The 24,245-nt window shown below is 40.7% G+C and overlaps 1 protein-coding gene across 8 annotated transcripts in view; it reads left to right on the top strand.

Moving 5' to 3' along the window:
- kank4 (KN motif and ankyrin repeat domains 4) overlaps positions 1-24,245 on the top strand; it is a 73,453-nt gene that overhangs the window by 45,186 nt on the left and 4,022 nt on the right. For 7 of the 8 annotated variants that reach the window (XM_044199853.1, XM_044199857.1, XM_044199852.1 and 4 more), the window contains 8 exons: positions 6,831-6,904; positions 7,410-10,967; positions 14,676-14,769; positions 17,956-18,225; positions 19,857-19,941; positions 20,298-20,517; positions 20,689-20,831; positions 21,472-21,672. In XM_044199853.1, coding sequence (XP_044055788.1) covers positions 6,886-6,904; positions 7,410-10,967; positions 14,676-14,769; positions 17,956-18,225; positions 19,857-19,941; positions 20,298-20,517; positions 20,689-20,831; positions 21,472-21,672 — 4,590 coding nt within the window. In that variant the 5' untranslated portion in view covers positions 6,831-6,885. Of the gene's footprint in view, positions 1-6,830; positions 6,905-7,409; positions 10,968-14,675; positions 14,770-17,955; positions 18,226-19,856; positions 19,942-20,297; positions 20,518-20,688; positions 20,832-21,375; positions 21,673-24,245 lie in introns of those variants that run through there. The other variant, XM_044199859.1, reaches the window with a different exon arrangement.

Below are 24,245 nucleotides of genomic sequence, written 5' to 3'. Positions count from 1 at the left end.
AAGCTTAGTCTGTTTCTCTCCGTCTTACTTCACAACTTGCAGCTTTGCAGGTTCTTGTTGGTAGAATGTGAAATATAACAACTTTTGGTAAATTGAACAACCAGGCACAGAGAGCACAGCATCAGCAGATCTTTCCAAGCTGAGCAGAAAGATACACTGGAGGTCACCCTCCACATGCATCCTGCACATTCTTAGTCATCTTTTTGAATTTAAGTGGAATCCTTGAGCTCTGCAGTGCTTGATGTTCTTACAACTAATTTCCTTAGGCAGAGGCAAAGGAAACTCACAACTTTGTTTTTTTGTATAAGCATGACTTTCTATTGTTTTCCCTGAGCTTAGAAAGAAAATAATTTCTATTTAGCAGTCAGAAACAGAACATACTGTTGTAAGCTAAACTAAAGTGGTGATAACAGATCTTTTCCAGACACAGATGCTTTGTTTGTTTAGTTTTTTTTTTTTTGTCTTTTTGGGCTCAGCAAACCACTGGAGGTAACCATCTTATTTTAAGCTTATTTTTGCCCACATGCTTTCTATTGTACATCTGCTTATTATAGTTACATTAAAATTCATTGGTTCCCTATTGAAGTATCCAGTGCAACCCATAACCTTAATTAGCAGTCTCTCACAGAAAAAGCTGTTTGAACTGACCTATAATAAAACAGCCTACTCACTACAGCCCTGCAGGATGATTTTGCCACTGTTTAATAAAGCCCATAGACAGAAGTTCTCTCTCTCATTTTCTCCCTGGGGTTGAGAGCCAGATGTTGTTTAGCACAAAGGGAACAATCTGGCCCCTTCTGAATACAGACATTGTCATACTGGACTAGACTAGATCATACTGGATTAGGACTGAAAAGAAGAGGTCTGGATGATGAACTAGAGTGGGCCTGACAGAACTGGAGTAAAGAAGATTAAAGGCAAATTAGCCCCGAAGATGTATTCTAGTAGTACAGTATTGTTGTAATGTACTATACATAGGCAGACTGGAGTGGGATGTACCAGACTGTGCTCAAATAGCTCTTTTAGAGCAGAGGGATTGATCTGTTCTTGCAGAGCACACACAGACTAAGCACTGAGATATCCGGTAAATGTCTCCTAGTTCTGTCTTCATAATCTGGATGCAAACAGCATCCTTTATTTGATCTGGTTCAGCAATCAGAAACTTTTTAATTCCTAGTTGTCTTGTCAGTGAATTTCCTCAATATTCTCAGTTCGCTGCTCTGGAGCATCTCCATGCTGTAGTGGGTCATTATGCAAAATTGTCATCCACACCTGCAACTCACTAGATTGAACTAATTGCACCATCATCTGTGCCCCTCACTCACACTTGTATTATAGGGAATGTCTCTGTAATGGTACGCAGATGAGTACAAAATAGATAAACTTCAGATTTAATGTAACCTCCTGAAAAAAGTAACATGGTTGATGACAGCTTTTATAACGAGATATACAAAATTTATTCAAAGTAACAGTGGCTAATGGTACATGCTAAAATGTAGTGTAACAACAGCATAAGTAGAAAGGACTCAGAGAGTCAGTGAACTAATTCAGTAATGTCAGTTACTCAGCGACATCTATCTAAAGTTTGCTAACATTAGCTGCTGGTCATACCACACCAAGTCAGTCTGTAGCAGCAAATCCCTATATCCCTATCCCGAGTGTATTAAATTGAGCAATGAGGAATTTTATTGCTGATTAATTAAACTTTTATTTGTATTTGTATTTGTTCCTCTTTCCAAAGTTACATAGTGTTGCTTTAAAGATATGAAAATAGCACACGATAAACTCCAGAGTGTGTGCCAGCAAAGCCGGCAGGTGTGCACAGATAGGTAGCACAAATCCTTGTAATCCATGACACCAAAATTGCACATGCTGGTTGCTTTTATTTACTGATATGCCCCCCTTTCTCCCATTTAAATGCAATCACATTCATAGCAAGTGACCCAAATAACAAAAAATCAAACCCCAATACCAAAGTACCAAAAAGAATCCACTTCACTCTAGCAGTGTAAAGTCAAGGAGTCTAGCTCTTAACAGACAAAACAGTCAGTTGTGGTCCTGACTGACTTTCAACAATAACTCCTCAAATTCAAATTAGGTAAACCTACTTAGTGAAAGCTTTTAAATTCTGAAAACCAGGTGTAGTGGTGATGCAATGGCTGAAGTTAGAAATGGCTGTAAAAACTGTGGGTTTTTTTAATCCAGTAACTTGGCTTTAAATGTTAATAGGGTACCTTTAAATACACAAATTAGGTTGCAAAGAAATCTTTGACTGTGATGCCCTATGAGATACCACCTTTTGCTGCTTTGTTGAAATTGCACTGCTGTAAGATTGTGCTGCACTTTTATAAAGTATTTAGTACTTTGCACATGTTTGTATGTCTTTCTCTGTGTCCCTGTGTTTGTCTGCATGTGCTCTTGCTTGAATTTGTTTGTGTCTATCTCAGGCTGAGAGTTGGCGTATTAAGCTTGACAGTCCTGCCTTTCATTCTCAGGGTGGTAAACAGAGATAGCTGGTCCAATGTCAGGGCTGTGAAAAGGTCTTGGGACCTGTGTTATTGTTGCTGTCCTGCCTGTTTCTCTCTCCTCTGCTGCTGCTTTCAGCTCCCTACTGCTGATTTCACATAACAGATGAACACTCATGTTTAGAGCTGCAGCTGCAGCCGGTGCACAGTACTTCAGTGTGTGTGTGTGTGTATGTGCAAGAGATCGTAATGCATTCATGCATACATTTTTTAAAAATGAGAGAGTATAAGACAGAAAATGACAGTAGAGCTGGAAGAGAGGGACACATAACGGTAAAGCCGCTCTGCATGTCTGAGATATGAGTGTGTATAGCTGCCACTCCCATCTCTGCCTCTTTTTCACTTTCTCACCCACTTTCTCTCTCCTAACCGCCCACCTCCTGTCCCCTGCTCGCACTCTCCAATCTTATTTCCTGTTCGCCTGTCTTCTATCTAAGCCTGCTTTGTGTCGATGTATCAGACTAATTCAATCTCCAGTACACAGGCACTCCAATGTAATGACCCATGACATTCAATTAATGTTTTTCCCCCTTCTTGGTAGGTTGGGTCAGCAGTAATTTTCTGTGTATGTATGTTTGTGTGGTGTGGGTGTGTGAATCCGTGAGTGGGTGTATGTATAATTTGAAAAGCTTGGCAGTCAGGGTAACCTTAATTTATATCATCACATGCTGTATTTACAGAAAGTTTAAAATCTTTAAAATAGCAGTTCTCCCTATTGACTGCTGTGTGGTTTTGGCATTTTACAATACAATGTTGAGTATTTAGTTGATTCCCTGGGTCTCTGTACCAAAATACTGTCAAAAAACAACTGCATTACTATGGCTGAGGTTTCCATACTGATGACATATGAAAACCCCCGGCTGTCAGTATGAGCTTATTTACTGTACTCTCATTATTCCTGTCTTCCGGGCTTCACATTACCGATGTTGTTGCCACTCGACCAGCTGTCGCGCTTATTGGATTGGTGTTGAGAGATTGCTGCATGTCCTTTAAGGGGTTATGTGCATGTGTGAGACTTGGAGTGTGTTTCCTGTTCAAACACAATGACTTAATCAGACAGCATATAAACCTACACACTGTAAGCAATGTAAGCACACACACATAAACAAACAAAGAGAGTGACTAAATTGGTGCTGACACACGCAAACACAGTTTTGGACACACATACCCGTGGCTTACTTTTAGCCTTGTTTAGCCTGTAGCAAATACTATCAATTTGGATTAGCACAGCCTTTATGAGCTTTCAGCTCATAGTCATTATGACTGTAATCCAGTGTGGATTGTGCATCATCAATGTCATCAGGGGCTTCCAATATTTAATCAGTAACCTAACATGGATAATCTACTAGTTACTATGCTGTAATAACACTCTCTGCATATACAAATGTATGCATTCCCAGTGGATGTTTATAGACTGATATTATAGATCATCTTTAATGGTAATTATCCATATTGCCCTGATGAAACTCCAAATACACCAAATACAACATGATTCTTCTGTTGCTCTGAGGCCTTCGTTAGCCACACAAGAATTAAGAGTGACTTTAATTAAAAGAGGAAACTTTAAAATAACCCTTACAACTGCACTCTAGGGAAGGTCAGGTAGACTCTCTCATTGAGGAAATTCCTAGCAGTTCTGTCAAGTCACTGATTGTTACTGTGACAATTTTTTTTCACAGCATCATCTTTTCTGTCACTTCTGTCCTCCTAATTTCTTTCTGTCATACTTGTCTGCCAAACTCAAGCTTTCATTCTTCATCTTTCCCCTCATATTCTCCACCCTATCTCTATTTTTTCTTCTCTCCTCCCTCCTTTTCTTTAACCTCCCCTTTCTGTCCCTTCTCCATTCTGCCCCACTCTACCTCTGTCTCTCCATTTTGGTAATGATCTAATTAAGGAGGGTTTTGTTGCCTGCCCACTGTGTATAATTGCCAGTGGGGTCTGCCTGTACTTCACTATGAGAAGCATTCTTCTGCTCCAAAATCGGCTAATTAAGCCTTAAGGACAGTGAGCCGATCATAGTCGCACTAAGCATCAGGAGGAGTCAGGAATGCCTGTGCTCCTCTCACTCCTGGGACACGCAGAAGTAGTGGATTGAAGAATGGTTGCCATGGTAGCAATCACATGGTGTCAGATCCTGTGCAGAGGCTGTCAGTCAGTTGATCTGTGTCTCTCTTTCTCTGTGTATGTGTATATCTGTTCATCTGTAACAGAGACAACAATTCTGCTCCAGGTGACCAATTATTTTTATTATTAAGGCTCAATCTATGAAGACAGTACAGGGGCCAAAAATAGCTTGTCACACTTCCTGTTTAGGTCCCTGGGTGTACTGGTTGTCATTTTGATTGATTATATTGCCAGCTCATGTAATGCTTGCCTTGCAATATGTCCCCACTCAGCACTGCAAAACACACAGCTTACCCTGTGGCCAGGACTATGCACTTACTCCAAACTACTGTATATCAGTTAAGTACTGTTTTGTGCAAGCACACAAACATACAGTATCTGAATATACTGCAATGAATGTCCTAATGCAATTTCACTATTATAATCAATTATTGTAGTAGTATAGTAGTTGCTCTGTCACATGTAATAGAGTGTGGGTGACTTTTAGAAACACCAGTCAGTACAAGGTCAGTTGAAAATATGATTAGAAACTAGAAAATTGTCTGAACTGCTACATAGAAAAGGCCGACTGGTTTGTCGAGAGTCTTTATGTATTACACAATTTTTCCAGTATCACAAACTTCTTGTAGAAAAATACAATGTGGAGGTGCATGTTTGCATTCTTTCGAGACATCAAAGCAGCCATTTCAAATGGGAAAACTGCCTCTTTATAGACTGTGTTTCCATATTCCTACAAGACCTTTATCTAAAAATGGTATCAAAATAATAAAGGAAATGACATATGACACAGGAAACACCATTAAGGCAAAATGGCCTGCACTGTTGTATTATTATAACTATTTGCATTAAAATAAAGTATAATTTATAACATCTGCAGTAACTTGTAACCCAGGGGCATAATATAATACAATGCATGAAAGTGATGTGAAAAAAAACTCAATTTGTAGTATCTAGTACTATACATTTACTGCATACTGTAATAGACCACCTACTAAAAATAATGATAATGCTAATTTACACATCTGAAATTACTTCACATGTTGAAGTTTGAACTCCAGTCCTTATTAAACCAGAGCTTCAGGCACTTATGCGCTATGTCTCCTACATGCAGATATGTTCTCCAGTGACACAAATTTGCATGAATAATTTGCACCTATTTGCTAAATAGCCTTAAAGTTTATATTTGGCCGTGAGGGCTTAAATGTTCATTTAATATGGATTTGAACTGTGCAGCTCACTCAAACCTGGGCGAATTGCATGGGTTTTAATATTAGTATTGGATATTTTATTAGGAAGCTTTACATAAGCCCTTAAAAGTTTTAACTCCCCTCGCTGAATTGTTTTCCATCACTTACCTCTACTCCTCAGTAAGCCCTTTGTAAAAATAAGGGGGGCAAGTGGCTCTGGTTTCTTGGCTTCTCCAACTAGAACAAATTAGAAAGTGGCACCAAGTGGGCCTGACCAGGGTTATGTTGACTTTAAATGGCTTCTAAATGTCTGGGTCAGCAAGGCAAATTACAGTTAAAGTTAATAGACACAACAGCGTTGCCTTTCCCCTCATTGTGCTATTAATATTTGCTGTTGCTTGGTAAAACTAATGTTGTCTTCAGACTGTGACTGAGACTAATTGACTGCATATTTACCTTTTTATTACATTTAAAGTCTTAGCTGCATATATCCTAATAATTGAAATGCCTTTCTTCCCCTTGGTATAACCATGTGGACTGTTAGCACTGCTGCCCTGCTGTATACTATAATTATTCTAAGGCAGCCATTTGTCATAAAAAATGTGTTGTGTTTTGTTGTGCCATTAAAATACTGCTGCATGCATATTATGCATGGTCTAACTTATTGAATGTCTTATCTCAGAGAGGCAAATATTTGTTCTCTTGTTGTATGAGTCAATGATCATATTGTGTTATTTCGGTTACTGCACTGAATCAGTGAAAATATTCAGTGAATCGTGGAGAACAAGTAACTTCAGCAAAGGAAACTTTTCATGTTTTAAGTTGCACATTTTCTCGAACCTTATCAACAAGGACCAGACACTGTTTTCCTTCTTTCATTTTATTTCACAGATCTGTCATTCTTCTGTAAAAATTAGACACTGCAGAATGCGAATGATGATGGATAATATTTCCATTTCTCACACAGCTCTCTTATTTCTGTTTTATCCAGGCTGCCAGCTCCAACTGTAGCAAACACAAGTCGATGACTGAGAACTTTGCCTCCCATGATGGACAAGAAAAGTGGTGAGTGTCACTAAGCCTGCATTTAGACAAACAATCCCCTTGCTTCTAACTCGTGCCACAAATCAGATTTTTCTGATTTTTCTACAACTGTAAGAATATCTGACATAAAGGGTTAAACATTTAACTTCCTGTTCCTGTATGTTGCAAAAAGCAGCGAAGGGTTTATTTCCCTCAGGTGATAACCGCCCTCTGTCTCATAAGTTGAAACAGCATGAGCAGCATTTTGCATGCTGATTAGTTTGTTTTGGCGCAATCACTGCTTGATAATTACTTCCCAGTAAGTGATATGGTTTTACATAATGAAGCACCATGTGTGCAGAACAGTACAGCCTGTCTGTACAAGTGGGTGAAAAGGAATAATAATACTGATGATAATGTGTTATTTGGTTCATGTTCATTTTGTCAAACATTTCAGCTATTATTATTGTCGTTGTTATTATTTGTAGTAGTAGTAGGAAAAGCATTGACTGATTAATTGATTGATTTTCATGTTAATTCCTTATAGCCAACGGCTTTCAGACCAAGGCCAGCGAGGGCGGTGTTCAAAGGAAGCAGCTGCCCTACTCAGTGGAAACTCCCTATGGCTTCCACCTGGACCTGGACTTCCTCAAGTATGTTGACGATATTGAAAAAGGCAATACTATCAAAAGGGTCCACATTCAGCGCAGGGTCAAGGGCCCACCTAAATTCAGCACTTTGCCCAGAAATTTCAGCCTTCCTGGGCATGGGGCCAGGCCTGTCCCTAAGGAAAAGGATAGTACATGGTCTGGGACATCCACCCTAGGGCCCAAGCCTAAATCACGGGTGACAGAGGTCCAACAGATCTTTGACTTCAGGGCAAGTGAAGGGGGAACTTCTAGCCAGAGCAGCAGGGGGACAACTAGTCAGGGAACTGGCTACGTTTCAGCTAAGCCCAGAGATGAACTAGGAGCTGGGGCTCAGGATGTTGAAGAGAAAACTGTGGGGATTCAAAGTCGGCCAAACCTGCTCCGAGCATCAAGCATGCCCATCACCCTACAGCAGCGGAAAGGTTCTGATTCAAACAGTCCAGACCGTATTGTGGGAACACCGGAGAGTGGCTCAACAGAGAACATGTTCCGTGCTTCACCAGACATAACAGAGAGACGGTGTGTTCCCCAGGATCGGACAGGGCTTCACCAGCAGATCACAGTGGCACTGAAACGGGTCAGAGAGCTGGAAGAACAGGTCAAAACCATCCCAGAACTAAAGGCTCAGATCTGCTCACTGAGGGAGGAGAGGGAGCAGCTACTGCTTCAGCTCCAAGCCCAGGCCCAAGCCCAGGTTTCCACATCATCCTCTACAATAGCACAGAGTTCTGATTCTGGGACACACACTCAGCCACAAGGACACAGACCTTCAGAAGGGCTTAACTTAGCTCTGATGACTCAACTTACTGGAGGTTTAGAAGCTTCAGAAGGTGTGCCAGCAAAGCCAGTAACAGGGAAAGAGAAACAAAGTGTGACAGAAAAAAGTACAATGTTACAAAAAGAGAGGGAGATAAATCAGGAATCTGTCAAGAGTTCCTCAGCACATGGAGAAATGGGTGGGTTGTCAGAGAAAGAATCAGAGAGACAAACACAGCAGTCAGAAAAATCAGACCAACAGAAAGAGACATTAGAGAGTCCACGTAAGCATGCAGTGCAAAAGCTTTCACAGGACATTACAGGACAAGAATTTACATCACTTAGAGTGGTTGTAAAAAATGCAGATACTAGCAGTATTCAAGATGATAATGCAGCAAAAGGAGGAAAACTTGAGGATCCAGACAGTATGAAGCTGCAGGAGAAACTAATGACACTGGAGGCTAAACTTACTCAGGCTAGCCAAGAGCTGGAGAGAACTAACACTCTTTTGAAAGAACAACTAGAGGAAAACAAGGTAAAAGAGGAGAGAATACTACAACTGAGTGATGGAATGAGAGTGGAGGTGTGTACTACAGAAGCACACAGCAGGCCGAGAAGAGAGAGTATTGACACAGGGACAGAGACAGAGAAAGTTGATTTTTCTAACCAAGAGACAGAGACAGAATCACCTGGTACGGTAGATCAGGGAACAGATACAGATAGAATCTGTATTGAAGTGTGTATACCCAAACCAAGGACTAGAAGTATGGATCAAGAGACTAATAAAGTTGACACACATGAACAGGTAACAGACAGGCAGAAGGCAGAAGTTGCTGCTTTGAGCCCACTGAGACCCAGAGCCAACAGCATGGAACGGGGTACAGTAACTGAGAGGACTGCCACTCAGGATCAGATGACAGAGACACCCGTAGTGGAAAGGGTAAACCGAGTAACAGAAACAGAGGGAGAGACAGTAACAGATCATCCGCAGAGACCAAGGGCCAGCAGTGTAGACCGGGGGACAGAGACAGAGAGAGTCGACACTGTGGACAGGGTGACAGAGACAGAGGAAGCACAGAGGTTAGACCAGCAGACTGAGACAGAGATAGACAGACGACAGGATAACAATCCAGGCAGAGATGGAGAAGCAGAGAGTCAAATGAGAGAAAGTGCAGGCAGCGAGAGAGTAGAAGATGCAGGTACTGTGGTCAGTGAGAGGGTGGAAGATAATGAAGCAAATAAAAGAATTCAAAGAGATAGTGGAAACAGTGAAAGTGTGGTCATGAAAGTTGTCACAGAGAGTTCAACTGCAGTTATAGAAAGCAGAGTTGAACAAACTGTAGTTTCAGATATTCTAAGCCAGGATGAAGGCTGTACCAGTCCACTTGTTGCAGCAGGAGAAAATACAGAATCTAAGATTGAAACAGTTAAGGCACAGAATGACTCAGAATCAAAAGAAATTATACCCCCAAAGAGTGAAGTAACAGAAATTGTTGAAACAAAGCAGATTGCACTGGAGACTGCAGAGAAGAAACAAACAGCAGAAGGTGAGATTGTGTGTGCAATGATCAAAGAAACTGTGGTCATTGACACAGTTGTAGTAGCAGAAGAGAATGGAGCTGTGAAGACAGTAGCTCCTGTACGACCCCAGAGAGGCCGAAAACCCTCGGCAGAGCAGGCACAGCCATCACCTCCTCAACTTCAGGCTGCACCTGTGCGTCCTCATAGGGGATCCATTGAAACTCAAGCCAAGCAGTCCCAGCCCCAGACAAAAACCCAGCCCCAGGTACAGGTACAAGGTCCACCTCAGCTCGAGGCCCAAACCCCAACACCGCTCTTTGAACCACAGGTAAAACATCCAGCCCCATCTCTGTCTCAGGCTGAGGACCACACCCTAGTAAAGAGACCTCCTGGGGAGTCCAGTGAGAAACAATCTCAATCACAACCTCAGACTGAGACTCAGGGCCCATCTCCAGGTTCCAGTGAAGTCCAAATCCGGCCTAAATCAATTCAAGCACAGTCTCAGTCTCAAACCACTGCAACTCGACGGGACTCCAAAGAGCTTAAAGCACCACAGAGGGGATCCAGTGTATCACATCCTAGTCGTGGATCAGGAGAAGCCCAGACCCGCCCAACTCGCCAGGGGTCATGTGACACCCAACCTCAGTCTCAGAGCTCTCGTAGAAGTTCCAGTGAGACTCAACCCCCTCACAAAGATACCAGCGAGACACAATCACTGCGCAGAGGCTCCAGTGAAACATCCCAGCGTCGTGGTTCAAGTGAAGCCCAGGCCTCACGTCGGGATACTGGCGATGCCCAGCCTCCTCGCAGAGGCTCCAGTGAGTCACCAACATCGCCTGCGGCTTTGGGCCAAGTTGTAACACGGTTAACAGGGCTTCTGGGGGAGCAGTGGGCACAGCTGGGGAGTAGCTCTGGAACTCAACAGACGGCCAGCCAGCAGGAGAGCCCTAGCACACAGAAACAGACGCCAGGGAAAAGAGCAGAAGCAGGCAAAGGAGCATCAGCCAAGCCTGCAGGGAAAGCAGTCCCTGCAGCAACAACAGGGAAACCAGCAGGGAAGCCTGGTCCTTCCAAAATGAGCTCTATTCAAAGTCAACTGGTCAGCTCCCTCAGTGTCCTCTCTGCCTTCTACTCACCAGGCCAGAAAGCTGCTGCAGCCAGCAAACAGCAACAACAAGGTAGGCCTGCGGTTCAGTTAGGATCCCATGGTTTATATTGTATACACATGTATGCATCTGTCTGTCATATACCTGCTTACCTATTTGTAATAGACTACATAAGCTAAATCCATTCCACTCTTATATTCACTGAAATGATCCTTTCACAACTCCTATTCTCCATGCCACTTAATTACAATTTGTCCCTTCTGATCTCTGCCAAGATGTCTCATGATTAATGTGTACATGTACAACTCAGTAGCATTAAATATTCATTTCCCATCCTTACTTCTCCTCCTTGAACAAGAAGGCCTACAGGAGCAGCCAAACACTGCCAGAATGATTTGACAGATTTCTGTGGTGTCTCTTGTATAGAGCTTTGTTGTAGTTCAGGTAAAACGCATACCAGCACACTTCTCAGCTGATGTAAGACACACACTATTACTATCAAACTGACAACAAGGTGGTGTATTTACAGCAAGATGGTCTGCTTCTTAGTGACTGTAGTTACTTTTTACTGCAACCTGAAACCACGCTAGTCCTATTCTATTATTTAGAAATACTTTACTGATGTACTGTCAATCATATCTTTTGGCGCTTCTATCAATAGTACTATATCAACACAAGGATTATTGTGTACCTGACTTATTAGATATGCAGTACTGGGGTTGGGGTAGTAATGAAGGGCATTGCTTGGCTTCTTTTTAGGATACTTCCTTGGACTTAATCTGTGTTTCTTTCTCGAGAACACAGGCTTCAATGCTAAATATAACTGCATAGCAATTTGTATAATCATTTGTATCCCAACGACGAAAAAAACAATAACAATTCCTGGTTGATTGTTTGTCGAGACATAATGCAACAAACACAACACATATTGTCACTGTGACTAGAAATCAGTTTGATTCTGCAGTTTAAGTAGAAAAAAATCAAGAAAAAGGATTTAATTTCCCTCTTGTTTGAAATATAATACCTGTTACTCTTCTAGGCACTTAATTATCTGATACTTTGCCAGTATAATAATGATTCTGAGTGATGTGGACTTCATGATTTAGTGTCACATCTCCCTGCTAATACACTCCCAATTATTTTCAGTGGTCTACCTGAAAGGGAAATATCTACCTTGCCTTCTAGTTCATAGTTATGTTATCTCCTTCTGGTATATATATATATATATATATATATATATATATATATATATATATATATATATATATATATTTATATATATATGTACTCTGCTGTAGCATCTTCTTCTGAGGTTTCTCTAACATTGCAGACGGAAAGGCTCTGATTCTGGCCCAGGAGCTAAAATACAGAATCACTCTGCTATCACACACATATTTTATGTTCAGAGTTCATTTAAGTTCAGTGTTGGAGTTGGGAGTACAGTATACAAGAGTGATTTTAAGTGTTTCGTGTGTGTGTGTGTGTGCGTGCCTAGATATACTGTATATATGTTCTCTCAAGATTGTCATTGTTTCTTTGTGGTTGCTTTCTACATCTTTGACATCTGAGATTCACAGCCTGACTACTTTAACCTCAAATTACATCAGTGTTTTACTTCTACAAATATTGGAAACAGAAACCACTACTGTTGCATTCAGAACTCTCACACATCCCAGTCATCAGAGACTTGAGTTGAGTTTTAGAGATTTGTATGGATGAGTAAAATATCTCAGTGTCTCTGACACAGTAAGGGAAGGTTAAATTACACCATTCTTTTATTCATTAGAAGATGGCAAGAGGGTGTATTTAAATGCCAAATATGTTCTTAACTTCCCCTCTCCCTGCTGCTATCTCCTGAGAAATACTGGATCTAAAAGCATTCTTCTTCTTCTTAGATGGTGGTCGCTGGGATCTTTTCAGCTGGTGTTTTGTTGGCCCAAAGCCACATCCTTATTGCATAAAACATTGCAGAGCCTCTGCACCATGTCTGCTGTCAGGCACAACTAAGACAACCATACTGGGCTTGGAGCCAAAGGGAGTCAGCAAAGGAGCCCATGCAGAATCAATTATAGGGCAGTTACATACATAAGTAGGCCTGACAATGTCAAGGTTGTATGTTGTCATTAAGGCCTATAATCTTGACCTGTGTATATTGCCCTGAAAATATTTTGGGAGGTCCTGAACTACGTTTGTAGAGCCAAAATAACAGCAATAGTCTGCCAATTTCTTCAAGTAGATTTTTTTTAACAACTTCTTCAGTGTCCTCTAACAAACCAAATTTTGGTCTAATTGTCATCATGTCATACTTGCGTAATCCTTCAATACTTAATGACCTCACATTAACAATATTTGTCAGGCACTCGTATTAAGAAAAGTCATTTTTCTTGACAGTGTGGTACTGTTCACTCACAGTGGTTTAATTGCTGTCTTTGTATGCAATATACAGATGGGGCCCTAGCTTCCCCTTTCTCTGCCAACACAGGGATTTCACACTATTTGATGAGGGGGCGGCTGCTCAGGAGGTAGAGTGGGTTGTCCAGTGATCACAGGGTTGGCACATATCCACATGTCGAAGTGTCCTTGAGCAAGACACTGAACTCCAAGTTGCTTCCGATGGGCAGGCCAGCGCCTTGCATGGCAGCTCTGCCGCCATTGGTGTGTGTGTGTGTGAATGGGTGAATGAGAGGCAAAACTGTAAAGCGCTTTGTCCGGTAAGGTAGAAAAGCGCTATATAAATGCAGTCTAATTACCATTTACTTGCTTGTAATTGCATCCAGAGGTTCTTCAATATCATCCAAGCTCAAAATGTTTTCTAAGAAATACACATACATTCACACACTGACACACAAACACAAGCAGGCATATATACTACATTTGCACAAGGAAATACAGCCAACATGTGCAAACCATTATTTGTCTGTAGTCACATGCGCTACCAATATCAGTTTGATGTATTGCTTTCACTCAGCTTTTGGACTTCTAACTTACTCTAGACGCAGTTGTTTTGATTGTCTTTGCTGAATATACAGTACATAGTGGAAAAAAATACACTGCTTCTTCAGAAGACAACAGAGCTTGTCATTGTAGTAACTGTTATACAGCTAGGTAACAAAGAAGTCTTTAGAACTCTGCTAGAGGTTGAACCCAAAATCTAGAGATGTAGATGTAACTGCAAAGACCATAAATGGTTTTTGCCGTTTCCGCTTTCTTCGATTGAGATAGTGAAGAGAGACAGGAAAGACGGGAGAGAGGGGGGATGACATGCAGCAAAGGGCCCGGGCTGGTTTCTAACCCAGGCTGCTGTGGTAAGGACTCTTGATACATGGTACGCGCGCTACCAGGTGAGCTACCTGTGCGCCCAATCATATATGTTTTGCATAATTTTTATTGTCATCAAAACATTCGATAACCTCTGAGGTTATGGTTGAAGTGAGTGTCAAATCATGCATCTAGAAATGGCTCAAGGATTAACATTGGTTAGTAACCATGAACGTGATGTCTCCCTAACCTAAATCAAGCAGTTTTACAGTTATATGGGTGGCAGATCTTAAATGCTCATATTAGCCATTGACAAACAACCTACTGCATTTTGTGTTTAGGTATGAGAAAATGTTAGAAATGATACAAAGTATGAATTATCTGGCATCGTGCATACACACACAGACAACACACAAACAAATACACACTCAAATTCCACAAAGGCCTAATTTAATTTTTCCCACCCTCCCTTTTCTTCTTCATTTCTCTTTTTCCCTCTCTCTCTGTCCTCTTCTTCACCAGGTCTCAAATCTATTATGAAGAAAAATGGTGTTGCTGACAAGCAGGGGAACAAGGGAGCCAAGAAAAACCTGAAGTTTGTTGGGGTGAATGGAGGGTAAAATCTTCTTTTTAATCAGCGTCCAATCTCTACATGATTAATATCTTTATGTGGGCTGCAGTGTGCTTTTGTGCATTTTTATTTGTGTGGCCATGCATGTTTTGTTACTTTTTTAGGAGAATTAACCCTTGGGCGTCCTTTGTGAACATTATTGCAGAATAACTGAATGTAATATTCCATTTTATCCTGATTTAATTTTAGAAATTCTTCAAAAACATGGAGTTTTCTGGTTTAATGTGTTACATTCTGCTAAGTGGCTTCAGTCGGATTGGCCAGTTAGCCAGGAAACTATGGAAAATGACTCCAGCTAATCCTTAGAGGTAGAGTATGTCAAATGATACCTGGATTTGGATTTGGTATAATGTGCAAAAGATGCAAAAAATGAAATATAATAAAGGTATAGTATACACTTATAAATAATGTACAGCCAGCTAGATTATTTTAAAAATGCTCAAACTTATTGCCCATATAGGCCTTGTTGGTAGGATTTTGTTCATATTCAGAATTTTATCCAGGTTCATCCTTATATTTTAGTAATCCATGGGCAGCAATTTTAAGCAACAATATTCTCCATCCTAATCTATCCTACCACCTGTCTCAATTGGATTAAATTAGTACAAATAAGTTGTAAGCAAAATAATGGAAGATGGTCACCGGTTTACAGGTTACACCAATGTCTATTGTATTGATTCAAGATTTTTTTTAAAATAAACTGTTAATGATGCAGCATGCACTCTTACTCATTTTGCAGTTAGCTGAGTATGACAGCTTTCTCATTGTTCTTCTGAGTTTGACCAAACTGACTGTGGACTGTGACTCCAGCTGTCTCACACATCTGCTTCATGCTGTTAGTCGTCAAGGCTCATTTGAAGACACACTGCCCTGAATTTGACCTCACTGCTGCTACTGGGAGTGTGAATGTGTGTGCGTATGAATATGTGTTGTACATTATGTGATGGGTATGCATATTTTTGTCAGTATTGATACCTCAGTGCTTTGTGCAAGTGTGCTTATGTCAGCATTAGCTGGTGCTGGATGCAGTGTGTTTGTGTGTGTGTGTGTGTGTGCATTTGTGTGAATGTGTGCTTGTAAAAGCTGATGAATTTTAAGTAAGCAGATGATAGTGGTTGGAAGAATAAAGGTGTGTCTTTAAGCAGGGAGATTGTTCTGGTGTGACTCTAGTTGACTGTCTGGTGCTACATTTATAACATGAAGCCCCTGAATACACACAAACACATGTGTTTGCATAACTTGTGAGGACTGACAGACATAATAATAATAAATAATGATAAATTCCCTGGATGCTTACCCTAACCTTAACCATAACTGCTACATGTGTAATCCTAACCTTAGCCTAAACGTATAAGCAAGACCAAAACCAAGTCTAGTCCTAAAATAAAAATTGGTTAACCTTACCTAACCAGATTTTGTCCCCAGATGGGAAGTGGGTGCAGACAGACGTTTGTCCTCATAATGTGTCTATGTTGACATTTATGAACACAGACACTTTTGTAGACAAATAAAAACATAAATAGCTACAGAGCTACACGCGCATACTCATAGCTATTACCTAAGCTATTACCTGTGCACACAACGCTTGACAGCAATCTACTTCTCTGTCAAAGCAACATCAGCTAAGACATTTGTAAGCCTACTCAAACAAAGTTTCATCTTAAATTTTTCAATGTGTGCTCAGTCTCATTTTGTGTGAAATCCCAAAGATGGCAAAGCAATCTCAAGAATAACCAAATACATACTAACAGAGTATAATAATGTAATGGCTTGTACAAAACTTTAAAATATTTATTTAGCCTCTTATCCGCCAATAAAATATTTTTTAGGTGCATGCGCACATCTAATGATACATTTGTTTTACGTTTTCTCCATGGAGTATTTCCAATATTCCTCATCACTTTTTGAAAAGCCATGTCTATAATGCCTTGGTTATCTCCTGCATATCGAGGAAATGGCTGCCATTAGGAGATTTGTTTTATTCCTGCATTCCTGTTTATTCCTGAGCTTCACTGTTTATGACCTGCTCGCCCTTACTATGTTTTGTCAGAGCTGTGGTGAGGTCTATTCCTTCCTCCATGTTTTAGAATGATTTGCAAACATAGCTTCACAGCCATTCTCCAGAACAAATAATTAATTGTTAGTGGTATTGTAAGGATCTGCTCCTTTATAAACATACACTAAGTGTGTTTTATAAGATGGGCATACCATTAATAAGTTATATAAGGTGGTCCAGATTTGTCTTTTTTGACAATAAATATCTCTCCATTTCTATGTTACACTGCTCGATCCCAAACAAAATTGAGCAGATGCTATTTATAATCAGACAACAATGTCAGACAACAATATTTTCTCTGACTATGTTTAGGCTTCTGCCCACACCAGGAAGTGGGCTGCTGTTTGTACTTCTTCTCTTTGGATGGTCTAACCTATCTTTGCTCTCCCTTGAGCTCCTCTGGAATCCAGGGAATGCTGTGGCCCCTGAATGCCTCTTGTGGTGTGGTGTTTTGGAGTGTGTGCATGTGTGTGTCTACAAATATGCATGAATCAGTGGCATTCAATATGAAACTTATCTGATCATTGGCCTCACAGAGGTTCCTTCATGATAGACCCCAATGATCTCACACACACACCCACACACCAATCTCCACAGCTATAAATATATCATCATCAGCCTTTCCTCACTGAACAAGGTTGTCCAAGGTTTCGTATGTGATTGTACAAACATACCACTGTGTGAATAATGTTTCGATATGTGGGCCAAGGTTGTATTAGACAAGCATCTTTTTCATGTCAGGCTTGAGGTATGGAGGGGAATGACCTGTTAATATTTATCTAGTCTTGGCCTACGTTGACCTTACTGCTTTCATATTCGTTTTTAGCTGCTTAGGTGTTTCATTGATGTGGTTCCTTCTGTATATGTCTAATTTCTGCACACATATACACATATACTTTTAGTGAAAAAAACACGAGTTAAATGTTCCAAATCCCATGACAGACAAAATGTTATCTGTTCTGCATAATTTAAAGATTTCTGTTTAGCTCGGAAGTATTTTCTCAACACAGGCTAGAGTACACAAAAGCTTTATTATAGATGCTATAATGTGGATGATTTTGGTATCCATGCTTTGAAAATTGTGCATATGTCCACTTGTTTGTGTCCTCCTACAGCTATGAGACGACATCCAGTGAAGAGTCCAGTGGAGATGAGAAGTCAAAGGTGGAGGTGGAGGAGGAAGACAGCTCAGAACCAGAGGTAGAAAAGGAAAAGGAGATGGAGCCTCAGCCAGCAGAGAAGTCAGAGGAGGGAGCAGAGACCCAGCAGAAGGATGAAGAGGTCTCAGCAGAGGGAGGAGGTCCTGTGTCTCCAGAGAAGGAAGGTGAAAGAGGCCTGCTGGATCCAGAGGGCAGCCAGGAGCTCCTGGAAGAACAGGCTGAAGGGTGAGAGACAGTAAAGCTTAATTTATAGTTGTGTGTTAGGGGTTACGCCATAGCTACAGAGCCTGTGCATGTAGCCACTGTAGTCTTCAGTACAGCTGATGTGCGCCTCGTCAAAAAAGTGACTATACTACGGGACTATGGCGGTAACAGAGATACCACGTGGGTACCTAATGAATGACTGGTCAGCATGGTCTGCTTTAGAGATTGTTTATAGTGAAGAATGCATGAGGCAAGTTGAAAGTTGAAAAACCAGCTCAGTCATTGTCTTCTTTTTCAGTAACACACATTTTGCAAAGCCATCTCAAATGCAAACCTTATCCTCACCATGTTCCACACTCTCCATCACAGTGAATGAAAGAAAATATACACGACAACTGCTCAGAATAGTCTCATATTCAGAGATGAAACAAGGTGGACCTTACCACTGTTGCTCATATCATAAAAATAAAAGAATGTAAACGCAGTTAATGCAAGGAGTATAATTAAAGCATAACACAGCCATACCACGTACAATGCATCCATAAAGATGACAGTGTGATGTGTGATGTCAGGTAAGCACAAGTGAGTGCTTTCTTTTGTGTCCAGCTACAGCCTACACACTTTGTCTTAGACAGGTGCTGAATGATGCTTCAGTCTCTCTCTCTCTCATATACAGACACGCGCACACGCGCACACACGCACACACACACACATACACACACACACACACAAATCCAATTATAAACACACTTCATACTTACTTACATTTTTGTACAACCCTGCTTACCTCTTAATATCTTGCACAGACTCACTGCCACAATCTCACACACTAAATGCACACCTGCTTCCACATACGCTTTAATGTACAGTAAGCTTCACACAAGCACACACAACTTGCTCCTACACACTTCAGTATAAGCAGCGCTCACTCTAATAGAGGTCTCAGACAGACACACTTCATTCCCTAAAGTACCAGGGGTCGGGGACAAAAAGCAAATAACCAGCAGTGTTGTCCCCCCCCCCTTTCACTGACTGATCACTTATCTGTCTCAGGTATGTGGACAGGGCTAAGGGCCCCGGGGCCATACAGTAGATGGGGCCCCTAGGAGAAGGCAGGACTTATATTAACTCATCACTCAGCACCTGTCTGACCATTCCTATGTGTGTGTGTGCTTGTACATGTATGTGTGTTTTATGGCTGGAGTACAGTACACATTCAGAGTGTCATCCACTCAGCCTTAGTGCTGCTTGAGATGAACAGTATGATAGCAGTATAAACACTTTGTGGATATTATTGGGCAGTGAATCTGTGGATATTATTGGGCAGTGAATCAGTGTAAAAGGAGGCCCACAAGGCATCCTTTATCTTTTGTTTTCATCCCAGACAGAATTTACAAAAGAACCAAAGTAGCTGTCTCTTGGCCATATGTTATGCAGACTTGCTGGTATTTCCACGTTAAACCTGAAAAGCAGTAAAGAAAACAATGGAAAGACCAGATGTGGAGTGTGCTGGGTCAAATTTGGATATTTGTTCACTTCCAGATACTCCTGGTCTGCTTGAAAGTTCTTGACTCAAAAAATATTTTAAAAATGATCTAGGATGGGTCAAAAAAACACTGCCCCTTACTGTGTCGTCTGGTCTTTTTTTCCAGGGAGAAAGTTGACAAGGGTTTTATAGACGCCTGCCTCTATGTAAAAGACCGTATGGAAGAGGTTTCATCCCCAGATAAAGAAATGGTAAGAATTTCTTTTAGCTGTTGTTTTAATTTTTCATAGCTGATTTTATGTACTAAATCTGACTGCAAAGTTAATGTTCATGCATGATTGTGGATCATAGGCTTTAGGCTAGGAACTATAGGCTTTTGTAATATATGTATTTTTCTTATGCTCTAAAAATTATGGCCAATTCAGTTTCTGATTTTTGTTTGTGGAAAATGCTTCAGGTTCTTTGTTGATATTCTGTTGGAGCTCTTTGACTTCAATGCAAGCTGCTCAACATCCCAAACAATAAAGATTATGTTCAGGGAACAATAAAAATACTTCCACTGGCAGCTTTTTCATTTATATCTTTTCTCTTCTTCCTCTCTCCTCAGCGTCAGGTTTTAGTGGTGCTCTACCAGGAGTGGTTCAGGGTCTCCAGTCAGAAAGACTCACAGGCTGATACCGTCAGATTATACCTGCGACAAGTGGGCATGACCACACCCACTCTCCTGCCATATGTAGTTAACTTGACAGACGGCAATGGGAATATGGCCCTTCACTACAGTGTGTCGCATTCAAACTTCCCTGTGGTCAAACTGCTGCTGGATACTGGTGAGATGCAAACACACACAGCAACACAACAAAGCTGAATGCAGAACAGAAGAGCATAAAGACAGAAACACAATGTATCTATCTAAAGATAGTGGCTAGATAATGCAGTTAAACCCTGCACAAAATGCTTTCTTTGACTTAGTAAAAAAAAAGTGTTTGTTGTGCGTTCAGGTCTATGTGAGACAGACAATGTGAACAAGGCAGGCTATACTCCAGTGATGCTCGCTGCACTGACGGCTGCTGAGACGCCTGATGATCTGGAGGTGGCACAACAACTGTTGAAACTGGGTGATGTCAATGCATGCTCCAGACAGGTACTGACACATCGGTTCCCCTAAATTTACTGAATATCAAAAGGTTGTTGTGTTGTATGATGTGTTATTGTTGTGAAGGAAGTTGTATTTCAGGCACAGTAAGTCTGGGAATTTAATAAATCCTCTGGGAAAATCAGGGCATGTTAGGAAAGTTTTACAAGTGGGTCACTTTACAGAAATACACCATAACATCAGTTATTGTTCTTGACAGCAAGGCCATCTGTAGTGCAAAACAAACAGAATTTATAAATGGGAAGGAATAGCATGTTAGGCAAGGAAGGCCTGCTGAGGTCACGGGAGCCCTTAAATGTACTCTTTGCACATTCTTGAATATATTAGCACAGTGTAAGAAATGTATCTTCGTGCAGAACTTTGTAAAAATCTTCTGTGAGACTTTGAGGCTCTCAGACATATGGTCCAGATACAAAGATTTATTTTAACATTATACTTTTCTCCCCTTTTTTACACATTGTAATTTGTCTCTTTCACTCACCTTTCCTTCTCTTCTTCTTCCTCTATCCCTCTTTTCCTCCCTTACCCCCAGCTCTGCATCTCTCTTCATTTATCTCTTTATGCCCCCCTCATATCTGTCCTCTCACTGTTTCATTCTAATTCTCTGTATTTCTCATGCTTTCTCTAGGCAGGCCAGACGGCACTCATGCTTGCGGTGAGCCACGGCCGCGTTGCCATGGTGAAGCTGCTCCTGAGCTGCGGCACGGATGTAAATGCCCAGGACCGCAAGGGCTCCACGGCTCTGATGTGTGCCAGCGAACATGGACACACACATATCGTTCGTCTGCTGCTGGAGACAGGTCGCTGTGACACCAGCCTCACAGATAAGGTATACTGTTTAACTTTAAAGTTGAAATTACACTGTCTACTGGACTGTTTAAAATTTGATAAGAAGATGATTCACCTCTCATCTAAGATAGTTTACAAAAGGTCCCATCCAGTCTGACATATAAGACCTCTTCAAGATCTTGTTCAGATTGTCCATGCTCGCTTTCTAGGATGTGTACATTTTTGTCCTCAAAACAGTTTATTTTCTTGTATCTGGGCATACATTTAAGCCTTTGTTGGTTTCACCAATGTACAGATCTGTACTTTACTTACTGCACATCACTACATAAACAGTTTGGCTCCAATGATGTTTAAGCATGCAGTCCCATGGTTGAACTGTTGCCTACGTGTGCTGCCAGGTTTACAAATAGCAGAATGCAGCTCATCCCAGACCAAACATGCTCACTGACAGACCTGTGATTAAACACTACATATATAAAATACAGAGACAAATAAAGAGTTGTGACAAATAAAACATGGCTTCGATATGGATTCACCTCTAAACCCCACAGTAGCATGTATTTATACATGGAGCAAGCAGCAAGAAAGGCACTGATCCCTATTGAGGGGAAGCTCAAGGCAGAAGCCCGAGACTTCCTGTCTGTGCTTTTTTTTTTTTGGCTTAACTTAAACCATGGTGACTCTTCCATAAAGGTTAATTCTTAACTGAGAAGCCAGGGATCACTGCTTCATTTCAACAGTTGGTTATTTGCTGCTTGTACTACATGAACAGTCACACTGTTACTAATGCCTGGCTCACAAATACTGTAGAATATGTCATTAGATATTAGGCTGTCCTTGTGGTCAGTGTTAGGTGACTAGTAGCTGGTGCCTGGCCCACACATAGTAGATTAATTGTTCAACCTAGTACATTACTGATTTCTCTAGATTGTTGATTCCCCTCTGCAGTCCGAGGTGCCCTGTCACAGAAAGACCATTTCACGACTGGTGCCTTGCTCTGCCAGGCACTTACTTCCTCACCTGCATCTAACTGTGATTCTAGTTCCCAAATGATGCAAATATTGTCACTTCAGTCGTCACTTTCAACACAACATGTCACTGCTTCTAACACTACTATAACATTATAGCATTTCTACAACACTTTTTTCTGCCAAATCCCTCACTTCATGTGTTCTCAACAATTAGCCTAAATCCTGAAAAATCATCAGTACAACAGTTCAGTACGTAGATTGTTTAGCCTGAATTTGACTGATTAATCTATGCAGACATATTCTACAATCATCCTAAAACTCAACCATGTGCCTTTGGAAGATCATTTGCTGTGTGACTCCATGACAACACTTGAGCACACACTATATTTAGTGGTAGTGGGGGACTGAGGAAATAAGCAGCTCTGGCAAGCAATTTTTAATGATATGCATGTTTAACAGATTTGTGAAATTTACATAAAGTATAATATAGAGCATTCACACTGTTCTGAGACATCTGTGTTCCCATGAGACAAGAGCTCTCTCTCAGTATGCAGCCTTGTCTGCTCTAGTTTGCTGTAATATCTAATATCTAGCCTTTGATTAGAAGAATAGATAGGAAACACCAAGACACACTGTGAGAATGATGCAGTAAGTAACAAGCAGCATTATAGACTTAAATGTACTTAATTTATCCTGTATTATAGCGTATTATATTTGGATTTGCTTAGTACTTCTATTCCTCTATTCTCAAGTGTGCATTGACGTGAGAGTGAGCAGCTGTAACGAAAGAGTTACCCCCATTTACAGCTATGTGTCTTAATTGATGTCTCAGTGTCAAGCACACTACCCATCTCAAACTATATAGAGATGGGCTTGGAAGTGCTTCCATTTTGGAGAGATTCGTTCTTCCAGCCGTAACTTAGGAAAAATATTATCCACAAGAATGCAAATATAGATTTAGCATTCTCATTTATGATAATTGCTAGTAGAGCATGACTTGTTCCATAAGTAATGAGTATGTTGGGTTTAATGAGAGACACCTACGAATATCTGAGCTGGTGATGATTACAATAATTGTGGTTTTGATACAGATTTTTGCATGTAGATTCAGGTTGTTTTCACAGTAGTTTTTTCAGGGTTTTTTTGTTTTGTTTTTTTTACCAGTATCCAAGTGACACCAAAATCATCCATGTGAGTTCAAGTTTGAGCAATAGACAGATCTCCTTAAAGCTTGTGCGTTATATTAAAATTGGTTGTTTAGCTTATATATGAAAGAAAAAAACAGCTAGTGCCAATGAAACAAATGCTCCTGGGGTGAGCTTCTATGGGGCTGATCAGGTGTTTATTTTGAGTGAATATTGGCTAGTGTTGGTCCATAAGTAAATAAATAACTTTCTGATTTTCAAACGTCTTTTTTGTTTTTGTTGTTGTATTTGTATTGCTGCTGAAGAAAGGATTTAGAATGTTCTTACATTAAAGTGTCACATTTTTTCTTACAGATGTTAATGTCTTGTATGCCTTAATACATTTCTCACATTTCCCTCCCAGGCTTATTATTTAACCCTGGCTTATTACACAGGCGATTCCTGCATGATGCAAAGAAGCCTATCCATGGATGTTATTACAATTTTTGTTGCACATT

This window comes from Siniperca chuatsi, linkage group LG6 (assembly GCF_020085105.1).
Source record: "Siniperca chuatsi isolate FFG_IHB_CAS linkage group LG6, ASM2008510v1, whole genome shotgun sequence".
NCBI classification, from domain to species: domain Eukaryota; kingdom Metazoa; phylum Chordata; class Actinopteri; order Centrarchiformes; family Sinipercidae; genus Siniperca; species Siniperca chuatsi.
The sequence above is the reverse complement of the archived record's forward strand: the minus strand, read 5'-3'. Positions and strand labels throughout refer to the sequence as shown.